Here is an 18456-nt window from a genome sequence, read left to right on the forward strand (position 1 = left end):
TAGCAACAGATTCTCTGAATTTATCTGGGAATGTCTTTATTTCACTTTTATTTTTGGAAGAGTTTTAGTGGATATAGAATTTCTTGTTGATAATTTCATTCTGTGAGGACTTTGGGTATCTTATCCCACTGCTCTCTGGCTTCCATTGTTCTGGATGAGAAGTCAGCTGTTAATTTTATGCTGATTCCCTTGTAAGTGACATTTTGTTTTTCTTCTTCCTGCTTTCAAGATTTCTCTTTTTTGACTTTCAGCATTTTTAAGATTATTTATTTATTTATTTGACAGACAGAGATCACAAGTAGGCAGAGAGGCAGGCAGGGCAGGGTGAGGGGACAGGCTCCTGGCTGAGCAGAGAGCCCGATGTGGGGCTTGATCCCAGGACCCTGGGATCATGACCTGAGCCGAAGGCAGAGGCTTTAACCTAATACTGAGCCACCCAGGTGCCCCGACTTTCAGCATTTTTATCATGATAATGTATGTTTGTGGATCTCTGTGTTTGTCATGTCATAGTTAGGCTTCCTGGATTTGTAGATTCATGTTTTTAAGTAAATATCAGCCATGGTTTCTTCATATATTTTTTCTGTTCCTTTCTCTCCTCCTGGTATTTGCATTGTGCACATACTGGCACACTCAGTGATATTTCTCTTCATTATTTCTCTCTGTTTCTTAGATTGTGTAATCTCTGTTGATAACACAAGTTTCACTAATTTCTTTCTTTGGCCAGTTCAGATACACTTTGAGCTCCTCTAGTGATTTTTCGTCTTAGTTATTGGGCTTTTAAACTCCAGTATTTCCTTCTGGTCTAGAAATAATCTCTCTTTATTGATATTCTTCATTTGATGTGACATTGCCATCATGCCTTCCTTTACTTCTACTTCCTTTAGTAATCATGGTTCTATTTAGTTCTCTGAACATATTTATAATCTTTGACGTTTTGTTAAATCTGATACCTGGTCACTCTCATAGGTGGCTGCCAGCTTTTTTCCTGTTTTTCTTTTAATCCATTCTTTGTTGTTACTTTACATGTCTCCTAATATTTTGTTGGAAACTAGAATTTTTTGATAACACATGGTAGTTACTGGTCATGCATGTCCCGTCATTATTTGTCTTGTGACGGATTGGATTGGTTTAGTGAAGTCCCAGTGTCTCCCTACCTCTCTTACAGGGAGCCCTCTGCCGCTGCTTACTGCTTGGCTGCAAGGCGCATCATTGGGTTTGCCCACAATCACTCTCAGATCACTGTTTTTGGCAGGACTGTCTTTGATTATCTTTTTTTGCGTGTTGCTATTAACTTCCACTCATTGCTACCTGAATTGCTCTACTGTTTTCAGAAGTGCTCTGGAGCACAGATTGCTTCATAGACTGATCCAGTCAAATTCAGGCTTCTTTGAAAGGATGATTCCTAAAGTCCATTTTTGAGATTGGTTCTAACTCTAGAACTTTTTTCAGCTCTTTCCTTGGTTCTCTGAGACCAAGTTGGGGCCTGCAGTTTAACCTCTTCTGAGGTTAATCTACCAATCTCCTAATTGCTTTTCACCCAGGCTGTACTGTTTTTAAAAGTGCCCTTTGGCTTGGACCCCTCATTGTTCATACGCTGTCACAAATAAAGTCAGTTCCTTTAGGAACCATAGTCCAGTCTGTTTACCTCACCTCCACTCCAAGGCAGAAACCTCTGAGTCACAGCTCTGGCACTGGCAACAGTGGTGTGCTTTTCTCAGTGGCACTCCTGCTTAGAAATTGAGCCCTCGAGGGAGGAGCAGTAGCCTCAGATTTTCTTGGCTTTCCTTTCCTGGTGGCATGGTGACCTTTTAAGCTAGGACAGTGGCACCCAGGGCCCTAGTAGTCGCAGTAGTACTGTGCTCAGGGTACTTTTCACCCCACAAGTTGGGGGCTAGGTATAAGAAGGGATCCGTCACTTCTCAGCAGTACTTGCCTGGAACTTAATCTTTGCAACAGGTGGCTGTAGCCAGAATGGGAAATGCTGGTGTTGTTCTCTTTACAGGAAGCCAGCCCACTGACTGGTAGCTGACAGGAAGAGGGAGGCCTCTGTTCTTAGCTGTGCTCTTTTGGAGTGAAGTTTTGGTCTGGTTGAATTGGGAGTTGAGAGTAGATCTTGGTACAAGTACCACAGACTCTCAGTTCTTACAGTATTTTAGCAGGTTTTCTTAAAGAAAATTTCTGCATATGCTATATTCCCTTCTGTTCATTTCCAGAGGCTTTAAATAATTTTTTGAAAAATAATTTTCGCCAATTTTGCTGTAGAGAGGGACGTGCAGAGCACCTCGTGCTGTCATATTAGTATAACTGTTGTTTTTCAAAATAAAAAATAGTGCTGAAAAGTATGGTAGTAATATGATGGCAGAAAAAAAACAGTAAATTTTCTTAAATCACTGAAGGATATTAGGCATTCAGGGGATACAGAATGTGCCAAACTCCCTATTTGTTTCTGACTTGGGAGTGAGTTCTGAAAAGTATGATTGATAAACTGCAGTTCTCTGGGCAGTACAGGATGTTGGTTGAATTGGAAAATGTCCTGAGGCAGTATTTACAGAATGATGGAATATTTTCTATGTACAAATAAGACTTAAGGAAAATGATAGCTATCTGCAGACATTTGTCTGTCACGTGAGGAAAACAGGTTTGTTCTGCATTATTCCAAAGAGCAGTCCTGTGAGTCATGAGCATAGAGTACAGTGAAGTATATTTTGGCATAGCAGTGGGAAAGATCTCTGAGGTGCCTGAAAGGGGAAGGAGTCATTTTCAGGGGGGAAAGGTGCATCTCTTCCAGCTGCTGATTGAGGTTCTAAAGAGGACTGGGGGTTGTTTCCTGGTGTAGTCTAGGGTGAGACGTTTACTGGGCATTTAGACAACATTGGGAGCTCCTGGCTGAATATCTGTGTCAGAATTTAAAGTGTATAAATTCTCTGGCCTCACCTTTGGATTTTCTGATTCACTGAGTGAGGGGCCAACACACATATGTTTTTGCAGGTCCTCCCAGGTGATGCTTCCAGGTTTGAGATCTGCCGCCTTATTTGATCTTGACAGTGCCTTCCAGTGTGTCATTTCCTGTGGATAATATGAGTTCATTTATGCTCAACTTTGCCTACCTAGTCCCCAGTCTTTCTCTCTCAGCTTCCCTTCTCATCTCTCCCCCATTACAGCAGGGGTGCATTTTGAGAGAAATGCACCTACTGCTTATTGTATTAGCCCCCAGGTGTTAAGGATTGATGATGTTCTGTAGCGCTGAAGATAATATCAGTAGTCATTTGGTAATATCAGTGATGGTTTAAACTGTTTGTGCCCTTATCCAGTCCACTCAGGGTTTAGAGATTTCAGCTGTAGAGCCATTCTTCTTTGGGCTTCTTTGGCATTTTGTTCGATCCATGTTCGTTTATTTTTTTTTATTAAACATATTTCAAGTTGTGTTAGATTTGGGTTTGTTATTTTTGTAAGGGCCATAGGATGTTTCAGACATAAAGTGTATCTTTTTCTGGCCTGAAAGACCAAGAGATTCCATTAGAATAATCAGGCATTTGATAACATAAAAGTATTCAGGACCCAAATATTTATACTTTATTTTAGTCAATAATTTTAAAGGGTAGAAAAAAAATAGAATTTATTGATTAAAAACAGCTTAGTCCTCATGACTAGAAGCTACAGCCTGGTGAACAGTGACTCTTTTTCATAAAAGACTGATTAAGAACTATGCCTGGCATCTTCCATTAGTTCTCCACCTTGACTTTGCCTTCAGAAATTCTATCCTTCAACCTTTCACTAGAAAGGAGCATATCATGTCCTTTATTGCCTCCTTGGATTAAGAATTTAATGATTCTTCCATTTACTTCTTTTCTCTTTATGTCTATATATTGCTGTATATGTCGGTGCTGGATGTGATAAATTTGTAATCCCAAAATGGTAGATCAAATAAAAGTGTATTGTGTGTGTATATATGTATATATATGTGTGTGTATGTGTGTGTGTATATATTTAAATATTTTATTTATTTGACAGAGAGAGATTGAGAGATAACAAGTAGGCAGAGAGGCAGGCAGAGAGAGGGGGAAGCAGGATCCCTGCAGGACCCTGAGATCATGATCTGAGCGGAAGACAGAGGCTTAACCCACTGAGCCACCCAGGTGCCCCATATTGTGTATATTTTAAGTTCTAAAATAATCTTAGGTTTGGGAGAGTGACCAAAAAATCATTTATTTATTCATTTATTTTTTTAAAAAGATTTATTTATTTATTTGAGAGAGAGAGGTCAAACACAAGTGAGGGGAAGGGCAGAGGGAGAATGCAGACTCCCCTCTGGGCAGAGAGCCCAATGCAGGACTCCATCCCAGAACCCTGGGATCATGACCTGAGCTGAAGGCAGATGCTTAACCATCTAAGCCACCTAGGTGCCCTAAAAATTTTATTTTATTTATTTTAAGATTTTATTTATTTACTTGAGAGACAGTGAGAGCAAAAGTGGGTAGGAGGAGCAGAGGGAGAGGAGAAACAGGCTCCCTGTGAGCAGGGAGCCTGATGTGGGGCTTGATCCCAGGACTCTGGGATTATGACCTGGGCCAAAGGTAGACACTTAACCAACTGAGCCACCCAGGTGCCTCTAGTGACAAAAAAGTTTTAAATACAAACTGGAGGAATTCTAAAACGCAAAGGATTGCAGGAGGAAATTTGAATGTTGTCAGCGGAGTTGAAGGAAACATCAATGTTCTGCCTATACATAAATATACAGTATTGCGTCTGTTTCCTGAGTACATTTCTTCACAAGCTCTTCTGTCTTCCTTTTTTGTTAGCTTCCCTCTTCTTCCACGTGGGGCCAGCAGTCCAATACAACCGCGTGTCAGTCCCAGGCAACGCTGTCATTGGCTGAAATCCAAAAACTAGAAGAGGAACGAGAACGGCAGCTTCGAGAAGAGGTAAATTTTAAAAGTAAAAGTGGTCTCGTTAAACAGTCTTCCAGAACGGTTGGTGTACATTATGGGTGAGGGCTAGTAAAGATCATGGTTATTGTCAGAATTGCTGTGTATCTGAATTGGATGTTCATTATTAAACTCTTCAGCATATAATAGGAATAACATTAAGATTAGGTAACATGAGTGTTCATTTACCTTAAACATTTTGTTGTAGCTCTTGAAGTAGCTCATAAGTAAAAGTATTATGGGTTTTTCAGAATTTTGGTTTTTTATGCAGATATCCTTCTTATAAATTTGATTTTTAGAATGCTGAATACATTCTTTTTCCTTAAAGGATATTGGGTTTTCTGACCAGCTAAAAAAACTTAAATATCATGGAAATAAAGTCTCTCTGTTTGTAAGTCTATATCCTGTAGCTTATCATTAGGATAAGAAGAATATAAAAGAGTGGAATATAAAAGAGTGGAATAAAGGGGGGAAAAGGAAGAATACAGTTCTTGATAGAAAAGAAATGAGTAAGTAAAATGGTTTGGTTCAGCATGCCAATAAGGTACCATATTCATTCATCTGTCCATCTGTCCATCACATACTTGCTGACACCTGCTCAATTACAGTCAGAGGATATGGCTGAGTCTAAGACAGACGAAATTTTCTGCTTTTATAAAGTGTGCCCTCGGGTTGAGGGGAGATGGATAAAAATTGCTGGTAGTGATTGATTGTCTAGCTTTAAGTAGTATGATCTGGGAAGGTCTCTTTGAAAGATTTCATGAGGTAGCAGAGTCTTGCAGAAAGTGTGTTATGTGGCTGTGAGTTGAGGCAGAGCAGTCAGTTTGTTAGAGAATGCAAGTTGTCATTTTTGGATCTGGGTGGTGTGGTTCACTGAAGGTCATGGTTACACAAACAGAAGGAGGAGTTGTCTGTACATATTCACCGTGTGGTGTGCTGGACCTTACCAGTGGGTGATACTGTTTCTTCACCTTAATCACCTTATTTCCCACCCTCTAAAAAGACCACTTTCTCTGAAATCATTTCTTTTCTAAAGAAATGATTGGCTTTCATCTTAGAAGTTCAGGTCAAATGTTTGTTGATCCTGGGCTGTTTGTTCATATATAGGATTAGAGGTTCTGTATATACAACACCTTGATGGGCTTTGCTGTAATGGTCTCTGGCAGGGCTGTTGCGTTGGGTAGTCCTCCCATCTTTTCACATCTGTAGGTGTATTCTTCTGTGCTGGGGGGTCAGCTTCCCCACAGAATGATCACCAGTCTGGCTCAGTCTCTCTAAAGATGAATGTTTGAATTTCCTGCAAGGGAGAGGAAGAGATAGCTGCCCAACTGCATCGGGTTGCAGTGGCAGTCTGGGGTCTTCCTGCTACTTTCAGACTTTCGGGCAGTTTGTCCTCTATTACCCATACTTCTAAATACGGAGTTTTCTAGATGAATTGGCCTCTTTCTGAGCTTCCTTTACTTAGGTTTCAACTTACTGGTATCCGTTGGGTATCAATATTTGTCTGCTCTTCAGCTTTTAGGATCTGTTCTATTCCTTTTGTCCTTATGGGTGTATCCTTTTTAACAGTGTGTATATATATATATATTTTTTTTTTTCTTCTGTCATTTTGGTAGGACTTTAGGAAATTCATATGTATTTCATTTCTATGCCTAACCCAAAGTCCTACTTAATTTTTAAAAAGTAATTGTGTGTTTGATCTTTTTAGTTTCCTTTTAGTAACTCTGGCAGTTGACATCCTTATTTGCAGCAAAGTGGCTAACCCTGCACAGTGTTTTAATTTTGTGTAGCTCTTATGTATTTGCATTCCATTTACTATACCAGACAGGAGTAACTAACGCTTTTGAAAACCAGAATCTTAAGCTAGCTCCTATTGTTGTGAAACAGCAAAGGCGCCAGCAGAGGGAACTGATGAAAGCTCTCCAGCAACAGCAGCAGCAGCAACAGCAGAAGCTCTCTGGCTGGGGGAATGTCAGTAAACCTGCAGGCACTGCGAAGTCTCTCCTGGAGATCCAGCAGGAAGAAGCTAGGCAGATGCAGAAGCAGCAGCAGCAGCAGCACCAGCAACCAAACAGAGCCCGGAATAATACGGTGAGGCCATCTTCCTAAGCACTCACTATATGGATTGGTGTAAGAAGTTCTCTTTTCTGACTTGGTGGACTCTCTTTTTCTCTTTTCAGTATTGTTAACTGAGTCATTTGTCTCTTTAACAGCATTCCAACCTGCACACCAGCATTGGGAATTCTGTTTGGGGCTCTATAAATACTGGTCCTCCTAACCAGTGGGCATCTGACCTAGTCAGTAGTATCTGGAGTAATGCTGACACTAAAAACTCCAACATGGGATTCTGGGATGATGCAGTGAAAGAGGTGGGACCTAGGAATTCTACAAATAAAAACAAAAACAACGCCAGTCTCAGGTAGGGCTCAAATGATCAAACCTATGCTTCTTGGAGGGTTTGGGGGGGGGATGGGGCATGTGGGGAGTGGGATATTGGGTGGGAGGAAAAGATAGTTATTTAGTTTTTGCTTATTTTCATTTGTGTCTAAGCACGAGAGGTTGTAGTTTGGTGATTGTTTTCTTCCCCATGGAAACATATCTGTGCTATTACTAGGGGCTCTTTGTACTGTTGGGCACTTAGTCCATTGCCTGTCACATGGTAACCACTTAATAAATAGTAGGAATAGTATATTTTTGTTGTTTTTGAACATTTCTCCAAGATACTTTCTGGATCTTAGCATTTTTCTTTATAGATTTATATTTTTAAGTTAGCTAGACTATAGTATTAAAAATACCTCTCTAATGTCCTTAAACCTATTTTTTTATGATAAATTAGTTACACTTCACCTTTGTCTTTTCTTTCTTCAGTATGCAGTGTTAATGAATGAACATGGGTTTTAATGATAAATATGTGAACTCAGTTCCCAGCACTGCCACTTATTAGCTGTGTGACCTGTGTGACCTTGGGCAAGAGGGAACCTCTTTGAGCCTCAGTTCCCTCATCTGTAAAATGAAGATAATGATGACTTCATGGGTGTAGTTGTACAGATTAAATGAATGCACACGAAGTAGTTAGTGAAGTGCCTGGCACATAGTAACTACTTAATAAATGGTAGCATTGTCAGATTGTTTCTTCTTGTTTGAGGGTCTAAAATACTAAGAGTAGGATTCAATAAACAACCGTCAGCTTACTGAGCATCTTTGCCAGGCACTGTGCTCTAGGCTTTTGCATACAGTATTTTTATTCCTTGTGATAACCCAAAGAAGTATTAGTACCATTTTACAGATGAGTAAACTGAGGCTTAGCAAAATTTAAAAACTCACCAAAGGGCACATAGGAAGAATTTAATCATTTCTCTGGCAAGAAGCCCTGTCTTCACAAATGAGAATGTATTAGCTGAGGCTAGATTGTAAGAGGGTATTGAGTTCCCCATCCCCAATCCAAATATTTGAAGGTTTTATTTATTTATTTTACAATTCGTTTGTGGACCCAAGCATTGGATAACTGGACAGCCATCCAGTGTTGCCAAGACGTTATCTGTTTATGGTGTTGTAGTATAATCATATAGTAACAGTTTCTGGGAATATAATATCGCCCTATTGTTTTGCTTTAGTAAATCTGTAGGTGTGTCTAACCGGCAGAATAAGAAAGTAGAAGAAGAAGAAAAGTTGCTGAAGCTCTTTCAGGGAGTAAATAAAGCCCAAGATGGATTTACCCAGTGGTGTGAACAGATGCTTCATGCCCTTAATACGGCAAATAACTTGGATGGTAAGAATTGGGGAGGGAAACCCAGCATGTGAAATGGCAGAGCAGGACCCACAAAGAGGTTGACAAATTGGAATGATGGGCCAAAACTCAGGAGGTGAAAGCTAATGGAGGTCAAATCCTGTATCTACCATAAGAACTCGACCCTTCAATAGTATTATAAGTACTACTTGTGAGAAAAGTCCTGTAATACTGTGTTCAAATAGGTTCTCAGTGGTTGCCAAAAAGTAAATGGTGTCTGGTGTCTCAGGCTATCTTAATAATGTTCAGGACAGAGAAGTTCATAGTTCCATACAGGTTATTTTATGGGGGATCTTGCCACCCAGGCCAAGTCCAAAGAAAGGTAACTCAGAGGTCATCCTGGACAAGAGAAGGCTGAGGTGATGTGAGATCGTTCCCATCCTGCCTTTGGGGGCGGGTGGGACTCATGTGCCAGAGCAAGTAGACTTATTTTATGCACAATGAAACTAGGACCAGTGAGTGGAAGTGAAAAGGTTTCAGCACAATTTGAAGAAAAACTTGCTAATTATTACTTGATCACAAAGAGAACTCTCTGCGTTAGATGGAAGTGAATCCCTGCCCTGACCCCAAATGTTTGAACTAGAGACCAGTAAGCTTAGTGTGGAAGGTCCAGATTTCCTATAACAGATAGGCTAATTTGAATTCATCCACCTACAGTGTCTTAACTAAAAGCAAAGATCTTTTCAAAATGAAATAGAAGAGTTCCTTTGCAGCATTATAACAGTATTGTACGGTCTGAAAGAGCCAGGGGAAATATAATAAATAATAGTAAATAATGGCCAGCTACCATTCATTAAGCACCTGTTGTGTGCTAGGCACTTTCCAGTTAGCATATGTTACTCCAGTTCTTTAATTTTTGCAGTAACTTCATAAGATGCCGTTACAATGTAGGTGCTGTTATCCCCATTTTATAAATTAGGAAACAGAGGCTCAGAATGGTTAAATAACTCATCAAGGTCACACAGCGAGCAAATTTCAGAGTCAGGATTTTAACCCATGTCTGTCTAATTCCGATACTTGTGCTTTTTCTGCTGCACCACACTGCTTGCACATTCCACTTGATTCCTCTCTGAACATTAGCTCAGTGAAGTGAAAGTTCCCGGAGGGCTTGGCTGTATTGTTAGTATCTGTCATGGTGCCTGACACACATCATGGCACTTAATAAATATTGACTGAATTTAAGGAAAGAAAGAATGAATTTCCAGATAAGTTTTAGACAAGCAGTTCTAGTCTCAACGTAACATATGGTTTTTACCAACATAACATTTAGTGAAACTATACATGCGTGATGTATCTTTGTTTGACTCTGTGCTACTTGAGGTAATTTGGGGCATTACAGTGACAGTGCTTCCCCCACCCCACTCCCCCACCCCGCAGAGTAGATTAAAGAGTATTTAACATAGTAACTGCATACCTTCCCCATTTGCATCAGTACAGTCGGCAGTAGGTGTGACAGTGTATTAAAAACTGACACTGATTCTTTGCTTGTGATATTTCATTGTTACTCTTTATGTCTTCTCCTCTCTCACATTGCAGTTCCTACTTTTGTTTCTTTCCTGAAAGAAGTAGAATCTCCTTATGAGGTCCATGATTATATTAGGGCCTATTTAGGAGATACCTCTGAGGCCAAGGAGTTTGCCAAGCAGTTCCTCGAGCGCCGTGCCAAACAGAAAGCCAGCCAGCGGCAGCAGCAGCAGCAGCAGCAGCAGCAGCAGCAGCAGCAGCAGCAGCAGCAGCAGCAGCAGGTACGAAGCAGTGGTTGGCGCTCTGCCCCTGTGAGTGCGTAGTAATACCTCGCAGTACTGAGCGGCCAAAGAAATGAAAATTAAAACAAAAGATACCATTTTTGTATATCAGATGACTCTAGCTTCTTAAAATGTGGTATATTTGATATTTTCAAATGGCAGGTCCAGAGACCTTTGTGAATTTCCCAGATAGCAAACATAATCATTCTCTATTAGGCATACTAGTTGCATTTTCCTTGGTTCATGTATGTGCCTCAGTCAGATTGCAAATTCCAACTTGTCACAGACCCATACATTTTTTTGAAAAGTTAACACCTAAAAATGTTAAATCTCCAGTGCTCAGGATGCACTGTACCCAATATTGATCATACCGTAGCATGCCAGACATGTCATATGTTGTTGATGGGCAGTGAACGGTACCATCAGTTCTCATTATTTGTGGTAGTTATGTTTTGTAAAGTCGTCGCTACAGCTGAATTAGAGAATGCTGAACTATTGCTCCAGGGAAAACACCCAGTTAGATTTCTGGAACCTCTGATCACAACATTTTTGTCAGCTGGTCAATATATTACTTTGTTTTATACGTGTTTCTCTTTAAGATGCCTTATTTAATATATTGTTGATTCCTTAACATTGAACTCATGGCCAGCAGCACTAGAGCTGACCCCTGAGTGAAGCTTATCTAGCACATACATTTTCTCCCTAAGGCATGTTACAGCCTTTTTGGAACACCAGACAACACTTAATACTTGGGGACCATTTTATTTTTTAGATTTTGTTTATTTATTAGAGAGAGCTTACACACGAGACAGAGAGAGAGAGAGAGCAGGGGTGAGGCAGAGGGAGAAACAGACTCCTTTCTGAGCAGGGAGCCCAACTCAGGGCTTGATCCTAGGACCCTGAGATCATGACCTGAGCCAAAAACAGATGCTTAACTGACTGAGCCACCCAGGCACCCCTGTTGGGGGCCATTTTAAACAGTGACAGCACCAACAAGCATAAAATGTGAACATCAGGACACTACGGAGACTGAAAAAGATGCTCGTTTACTGTATGATAACTGAGACAAGAAGGCAGAATACTCCCCGATTTCACCTCAGCTGAGAATGTGTTCCTTATGCAACTCACATTTTCACAGCTGGGTGTTCAGGAAAGCCATAAATGCATCACAAGTTTTGGTTTTGGGGTTACATGTAAATTACAACCAGTAAGTGAATTTGCATATGTGGAATCTGTGAATAATGAGGATCTGTTGTACAAGTTTTCTGAAAGATGAAGTGGCAAGGCTCACAAAGATCTTAAGATGATTTATATCCTTTAGTTCTATAATTCTGCTAGAGATAATTTTTGTTATGTCAGTCATTTCTGAGGAGATAAAAGATACAGCGAAGTACATGGCATTTAAAATCCATTTGGGAAGATGGACTAACAGGGATTAAGTGAAAGATGTCAATAGAATCAGCACTAGGAAAAATAATCAGAAGGGAAGACATTGTATAGCAATATAGAAAGTTCTTTATGTTTGTGAAATGACTGCCCCCTGTGCTGAAATTGGAAGTTGGGGCCACTGTGCATGCACATGCAGCCAGCCTCATCCTTCCACAGTGCTTTCTCTACGCTTCCTCCTCGTCCCCCACTGCCACTACCTGTGCCTTCAACCAGCTCATTGAATCGGATCTCAGTTTAAAATGAATTGCTCTAATAAGAGCAGCAGGTAAGTGGGAATGGCTGGTAGACTGTTTCATAGTTGAACCAGTTGGTAGAAAGTGTATGGATATTTGGGGACCAGATCTCTTCTAGGATTGCCAATAGGAATAAAGTACATGATTGTGATTTTGTTTGGTAACATGCTGCCAACTAGTCTGCATCCTGTCCTTTCTGTCATGGGGCTCAGAGACAGAGGAACCATACGCTTTGGTAGGTGAGGGGTGTGGATTGCTGGAATACAGAGGTCTGTTTGTGATAATTTGCTGTATATCTAATTTCCTAGTGGATGGTACGGACTCTGTATACCAGAGAGGTTGGTTTTTTTTGTTTGTTTTTTTTTTTAAGATTTTACTTATTTATTTGACAGACAGAGATTAAAGGCAGGCAGAGAGAGAGGAGGAAGCAGGCTCCCTGCCGAGCAGAAAGCCCGATGCAGGATTCGGTCCCCAGGATCCTGGGACCATGACCTGAGCCAAAGGCAGAGGCCTTAACCCACTGAGCCACCCAGGTGCCCCTACCAGAGAGGTTTTGACAGCTGTGTCGTCACTGGGATGAAAACCTGGAACTATCAGGATGGGCCTTTTGGAGGTCCAGAGCTTAAATGTGATACCTGAATCTAAATGAAGGGAAAGGGTGGCTCAGGGGACTCTTCATGGTTTCATTATTACCAGAATCCATGGTGGGACTTCTGTTTTTAATCTCAGACTTGGTAAGGTGAGGGCCAATCAATCATTTTCTTAGAGTGGGCCACACTTGCATCCTCTGTGTAACCTCAGTTGTAACATCTTATCTCACAGGACTCTGTGTGGGGAATGAACCACAGTGCACTCCATTCAGTATTTCAGACCAATCAAAGCAACAACCAACAATCCAATTTTGAGGCTGTACAAAGTGGCAAGAAGAAGAAAAAACAGAAGATGGTCCGAGCAGATCCCAGTTTATTAGGTGAGCAAAGCCTCAAGTCTCAGCTGGGTGTTAGAGGGGTGCAGCTTATAGCAGTATAATATGTGAGTCTTCTGGTGGAATGTTTTTGATAAAGGGAAAGATTTCTTATACAAAATTAATTTTTAAAACCACTTAAATAAGTAATATTTACTGGGCACATTAGTGCAAGAGCGATGCTACATATGCTGTAGGGAACAAGAAAAGTAATGACTTATATTTTGTGGTGCTTTAAACTTTGAAGAGTTGTTTCAGATATATTACACATTTCCCTAGAAGGCCTTTCAGTTTAATTGGAAAATAATGCTAATGGAGAAAAGGAAAAGTTGTAAAAATTTAAATGCTGATTTATATAGAAACTGACCATAAATCTAGTCAGGTATTCAAACACCTAATACTTGCTGATATCCATTATATATGTGTATATATAGTTATGATTTTCAGAGTCACTCTGCATTATGAGATCATGTTTCAGTTTACCAAAGAGTAAACCAAAGCCCTGAGGGTTTAGAACATTTTCCAAAGTTTCCAACACCGCTGTTCAGCAGTGGGGCTGGGATTTCACAGGAGGCCTGTGTTCTTTCCACTCTTCTGTTAGCCACAACTATTCTTGTCTAGCATTGAGAACCAGAGTCTTCACACAAGACAGCTTCATGGAAATGGTGACACCAGAATTGGGGCTTTGAAAGACTGGCGGGAAGGACAGACAGTGGTATTTCTGGAATAATAAACAGTCTAGGCAAAGCAGATGCAGACTGTTTGTGTTTCTTCAATTGGCCTAACATAGCCTCACAGACAATAATGAAATTAAAATGATTCTCTGTTTATGAATGTAGAGTATTAAAAGCCATGCTGTCCAGAGTAGAATGATTACATTGGCGAAGATGGCAGGTTGGAATGTTGGCCCAGGCAGGAGGCAGAGTGGTTAGGAGGCTGAAGAATAGACCAGGTAAAAGATCCTGGTGGCCTGGAGAACAGGGATTTGGGCAGTAGAGATGGAGAGGAGTTAGATGGGGTTCAGAAACTTGAGGGACTGAATTGGCAGGGCAAGGGGAATGGAAGGATTTGGACAGCAGGATGGGTGGTGTTTCCATTTGCTTAAAGGATGAGCCCTGGAAAATGGAACAGGCTTATGAGGTGATGATACGGAGTTGAGGTAAGTTGGGTGGGTCAGTGTGAAATGCCTATGAAACTTCAAGTGGAGATACCCTCGTGAAAGAGGAGAGAGCACAGCAAGAGGGGGATTGCCATCCTGCCCTGCCCTCAGGAGGGCCCCTGCTTTCCCTCCTGGGTTTCCTACTCTGGAGAAAACAAAATGTCAGTAATAGAAACCTAACTTTGGGAGCACCTGGATGGCTCAGTTGTTAGGCATCTGCCTTCAGCTCAGGTTGTGTTCTCAGGGTCCTGGGATCGAGGCCCGCATCGGGCTCCCTGCTCAGCAGGGAGCCTGTTTCTGGCTCTCCCACTCCCCCAGCTTGTGTTCCCTCTCTCGCTGTCTCTCTCTCTGTCAAATAAATAAATCTTAAAAACAAACAAAAACCTAACTTTGAGGATTGCCCTTTGGAACTGGGGCCTGAAAGGTGGCTTGGGAACAGAGAACAATCTGGTGAAGTTCTGTTTTCTTCTGCCTCAGAATTGTAAAGTATTTATTTATTTATTTGTTTATTTAGCCTGTCTCTGAAATTTATGTTAAAAGTAGATGAAACAGTCTAACATTTTATCCAGTTCTGACAGAAGTGGGTGAATATCGATTTACAAGTGTCCCTGAAATTCTGGGTGTGGGTTCTAGCCAAGAAGCCCTTGTTGCTCTTCAGCTGTGACACTAAAAGGATAGGCTGTCACTGAAAGTGAGGTGTGAAGCTCTTTGAATTAAATATTCAGTCTGACTCCACCCCTGTTGCAGACACCAGAAAGAAAGGAACACTCTGCAGGGGGCATCTGGGTGGCTCAGTCCTTGGGCGTCTGCCTTAGGCTCAGATCATGATCCCAGCATCCTGGGTTCGAGCCTGGCATCGCGCTCCCTGCTCAGCCGGAAGCCTGCTTCTCCCTCTCCCACTCACCCTGCTTGTGTTCCCTCTCTCACTGTGTGTGTCTCTGTCAAATAAATTAAGTAAAATCTTAAAAAAAAAAATAAAAAGAAAACACTCTTCAGGGAAATGAGAGGCTATTTTAGGAATAGAGTTTAAGGAATTTATATATGTTGAAGGAGCAGAAAAAATGCATATATGGGAAAGGGGAGTAAAAGTTCAATCAACAGTGTTGAGAAAGCTCTCTTGTATAGGCATGGACTTTTTTTTTTTTTTTTTAATATTTTATTTATTTGACAGAGAGAAATTACAACTAGGCAGAGAGGCAGGCAGAGAGAGAGGAGGAAGCAGGCTCCCTGCAGAGCAGAGAGCCCGATGCGGGGCTCGATCCCAGGACCCTGGGATCATGACCTGAGGCGAAGGCAGAGGCTTTAACCCACTGAGCCACCCAGGCGCCCCAGGCATGGACTTTTTTATGAAAATTTCTACTCCGCTAAATCTCTCTCTGAAAATTCCCGTGATAATTACTAACTTCTTTTTTTTTCTTTTTAAAGATTTTATTTATTTATTTATTTATTTATGTGACAGACAGAGATCACAAGTAGGCAGAGAGGCAGGCAGAGAGAGAGGGGGAAGCAGGCTCTCTGCTGAGCAGAAAGCCCAATGCGGACCTTAATCCCAGGACCCTGAGATCATGACCTGAGCCGAAGGTAGAGGCTTTAACCACTGAGCCACCCAGGCACCCCTGATAATTAGTAACTTCTGCCCCTGACCTACTCATTTCCACTTATTACTATTTTTAATTGATTTACAGATTGAGAAAAATTAGTAAATGTCCATCAGTCACAGTTCACCGTGCACAGAATAAGACAGTTCTAATTTGATCCAAAAGCATCCATTGAGAAAGTAGTCACTGATCAAGGGAGAACTTTGCATCTAGAACAGACCATCAGAGAGGCCCAGGCTCGTTTTAATGATCCATCACCTCCATTGTGCTGTGTCTTCTGTAGTTTTTAGAGCTATGAGGTGCCCTTGTGAACCAGTACCCGTTACTTGGATATGATAATAGTCCACACACAATGGCATTTTCCCCAATCATACTTTACAGTCTCTCAACCTTAAGAAATCATGCAAGTGAGTTGTAGTCAGTTCTGATCCTGACAGAATGTAGTCTTTAGAGCCAGGCAGAGTGGGCTTAAATCCTCCTTTGTATTGCTTTGGACTTTGTGGTATCCCAGAGCTTTCCCTTCTGTCAGATGTGGAGTAGATGTGCCTACCTTTCTGGGTTTTATGACCGGTCAGTGAGACTGTGTCTGCTAAAAACTTAGCCCAGTAAGCAACATACTGTAGTCATGAACAAGTACCTTTTTTTCCTTTTTTTGGCCCCAGGCTGCTGTTTTTTTCCTGTGTTCCATGATTAAAATTAAGTGTGTGTGTGTGTGTGTGGGTGTGTATTTAAGGTTTTATTTATTTGCGAGAGCATGAGCAGCGCGGGAGGAGCAGAGGGCAAGGGAGAAGCAGATTCTGCTGAGCAGGGAGGCTGGGGCTCACTTCCAGGATCCCAGGTTCATGACCTGAGCAGAAGGCAGATTCTTTTTTTTTTTTTTTTTTTTTTTTTTTAGAAGAACTAGGTTTTATTTTATTTTTTTTTTTTTTTTTTTTTTTTTTCAGAAGGCAGATTCTTAACCAGCTGAGCCACCCAGGTGCCCCCTGTGTGTGTGTTTATTACATTTCTGCTTTTATCACATTTAGCTCATTTTTATCATAGTTCATCTATTCCTGAGATACATGTGAAGTCAAAACCCTGCTTCAGAATAGTGTAATAGCTCATTTCATAGGCTGTTTGGTCTTTAAGTTTTAATACTTACCTAATTAAATTGTTATTTACAAATAGGGACACTAAGCCTTTTGTTATTTTCAAGGGGAAAGGTCTTGTGGGTTGTGGCAGTGCTGTTGATGGGCAGAGCTGAGGCTGGGGTTTGGAGCCCTGGCCTCTCCTCGTCTGAGGCCTTGTAAGCAGTTTGAACCACAGCTTCCTTGGTTAATAAATAGTCATGTTTATGTTTTCAAATCATGGTGTTTTGAGTCAAGAATATAATATAATTAAGCTATTTTTATTATGTAAGACTTTTTTTATTACTGGTACATTTAAAATGTGTCTTTGTTTGAAAACTTGAACATTAAAGAACAAAACGAGGGGACAGAACACAAGTAATATAACTGCTTTTAGATAGGAGAGCTTTGCCTGTTTACTTTTTTGTTATTCAAATAGCAGTTGAAACAGTTTGAGATTTTGTTCAGGGTGGGTGAACTGAAAGCTCTTTTTCCTCATTCCAAAGAAGCTCTGTTAATACTTTTTATCAATCTTTGATTATGGAGTTAATAGAAAAATTGCATACACGGGGCTGATGGGGTTAGGTTTTCAGAACGCTTTGTAGTGTTTGTGATTACTGCTCTTGCCTTCAGTGGGGGTGCTAAACCTGCTTTCTCTAAACCAGATTCCATTTTGGTTTATCAGTATGGCTAAATGAAATCCTTTGCTTTTACAAGCCTACTTATAATAGATTAAAGTACTTTTTGTGTGGTCTACCCTATGAGAAAACATCTGAGGGCTGTGAGGATCTTCCCTGAAGTCTTCTGCCCTCCAAGAGCAAAAGCTTTTGGCTGAAACTTTGAAAAGGTTTTTAACCCGGGGCAGGGGTAGGTGGGTTTGGGGAGGTAGTCCCAATAGTGAGGGGGACTGAAGTAGTGTTACTCCCACTTAGTTTTCACAGTCATCTGGTCAGGTAGTTACAGAGTACTTGGTATGTGTTATTCCTGCCCTCACCTGTCCCCATCTCTGTTAAGATTCACCTCTCGAATGAACTTTCCCCACTAGCCAGCCTCACTTGGCCTTAACATGCGCTCACAGCCCAGATTCTTCTCAGGAATCTCTAACGCACTAGTTTGGATTCTTTTTTTCCCCTTCATTCTTAAATTATACCAGAACCCTAAGAAATAAATAAAAACGAAGACTCTCTCATTAGAAGAGCAGAATAATTGCTCTCTGACGTTTATCCTTTCTTCCTTCTTCCTTTCTTTAGCGTGTCTATGGTATGCTAAAACATGAGAGACTTCTCTTCCAGCCCAGTGTCTGGAATTGGAGCCCCATGGTTGTCTGGATGCGGTCACTCATTGTCAATTTTTCCCTGCAGGGTTTTCAGTCAATGCTTCATCGGAGCGACTCAATATGGGTGAAATCGAGACTTTGGATGACTACTGAGCACCTGCCAGTGGACTGGCCTTCCTTTTCCTCTCTGCTGACCATGGATTCTCCATCTTTG

At 41.1% G+C, this 18456-nt stretch overlaps 1 protein-coding gene across 9 annotated transcripts in view; it reads left to right on the forward strand.

Moving 5' to 3' along the window:
- The window catches only part of GIGYF2 (GRB10 interacting GYF protein 2), a 147833-nt gene extending 129377 nt beyond the window's left edge, over positions 1-18456 (forward strand). For 7 of the 9 annotated variants that reach the window (XM_046018605.1, XM_046018611.1, XM_046018612.1 and 4 more), the window contains 7 exons: positions 4800-4922; positions 6813-7016; positions 7139-7344; positions 8540-8694; positions 10249-10457; positions 12962-13109; positions 18328-18456. In XM_046018605.1, coding sequence (XP_045874561.1) covers positions 4800-4922; positions 6813-7016; positions 7139-7344; positions 8540-8694; positions 10249-10457; positions 12962-13109; positions 18328-18395 — 1113 coding nt within the window. In that variant the 3' untranslated portion in view covers positions 18396-18456. Of the gene's footprint in view, positions 1-4799; positions 4923-6812; positions 7017-7138; positions 7345-8539; positions 8695-10248; positions 10458-12958; positions 13110-18327 lie in introns of all 9 variants that reach the window. The other 2 variants (XM_046018608.1, XM_046018610.1) reach the window with 2 other exon arrangements.

Source organism: Meles meles, chromosome 9 (assembly GCF_922984935.1).
Source record: "Meles meles chromosome 9, mMelMel3.1 paternal haplotype, whole genome shotgun sequence".
In the NCBI taxonomy this organism is placed as follows: domain Eukaryota; kingdom Metazoa; phylum Chordata; class Mammalia; order Carnivora; family Mustelidae; genus Meles; species Meles meles.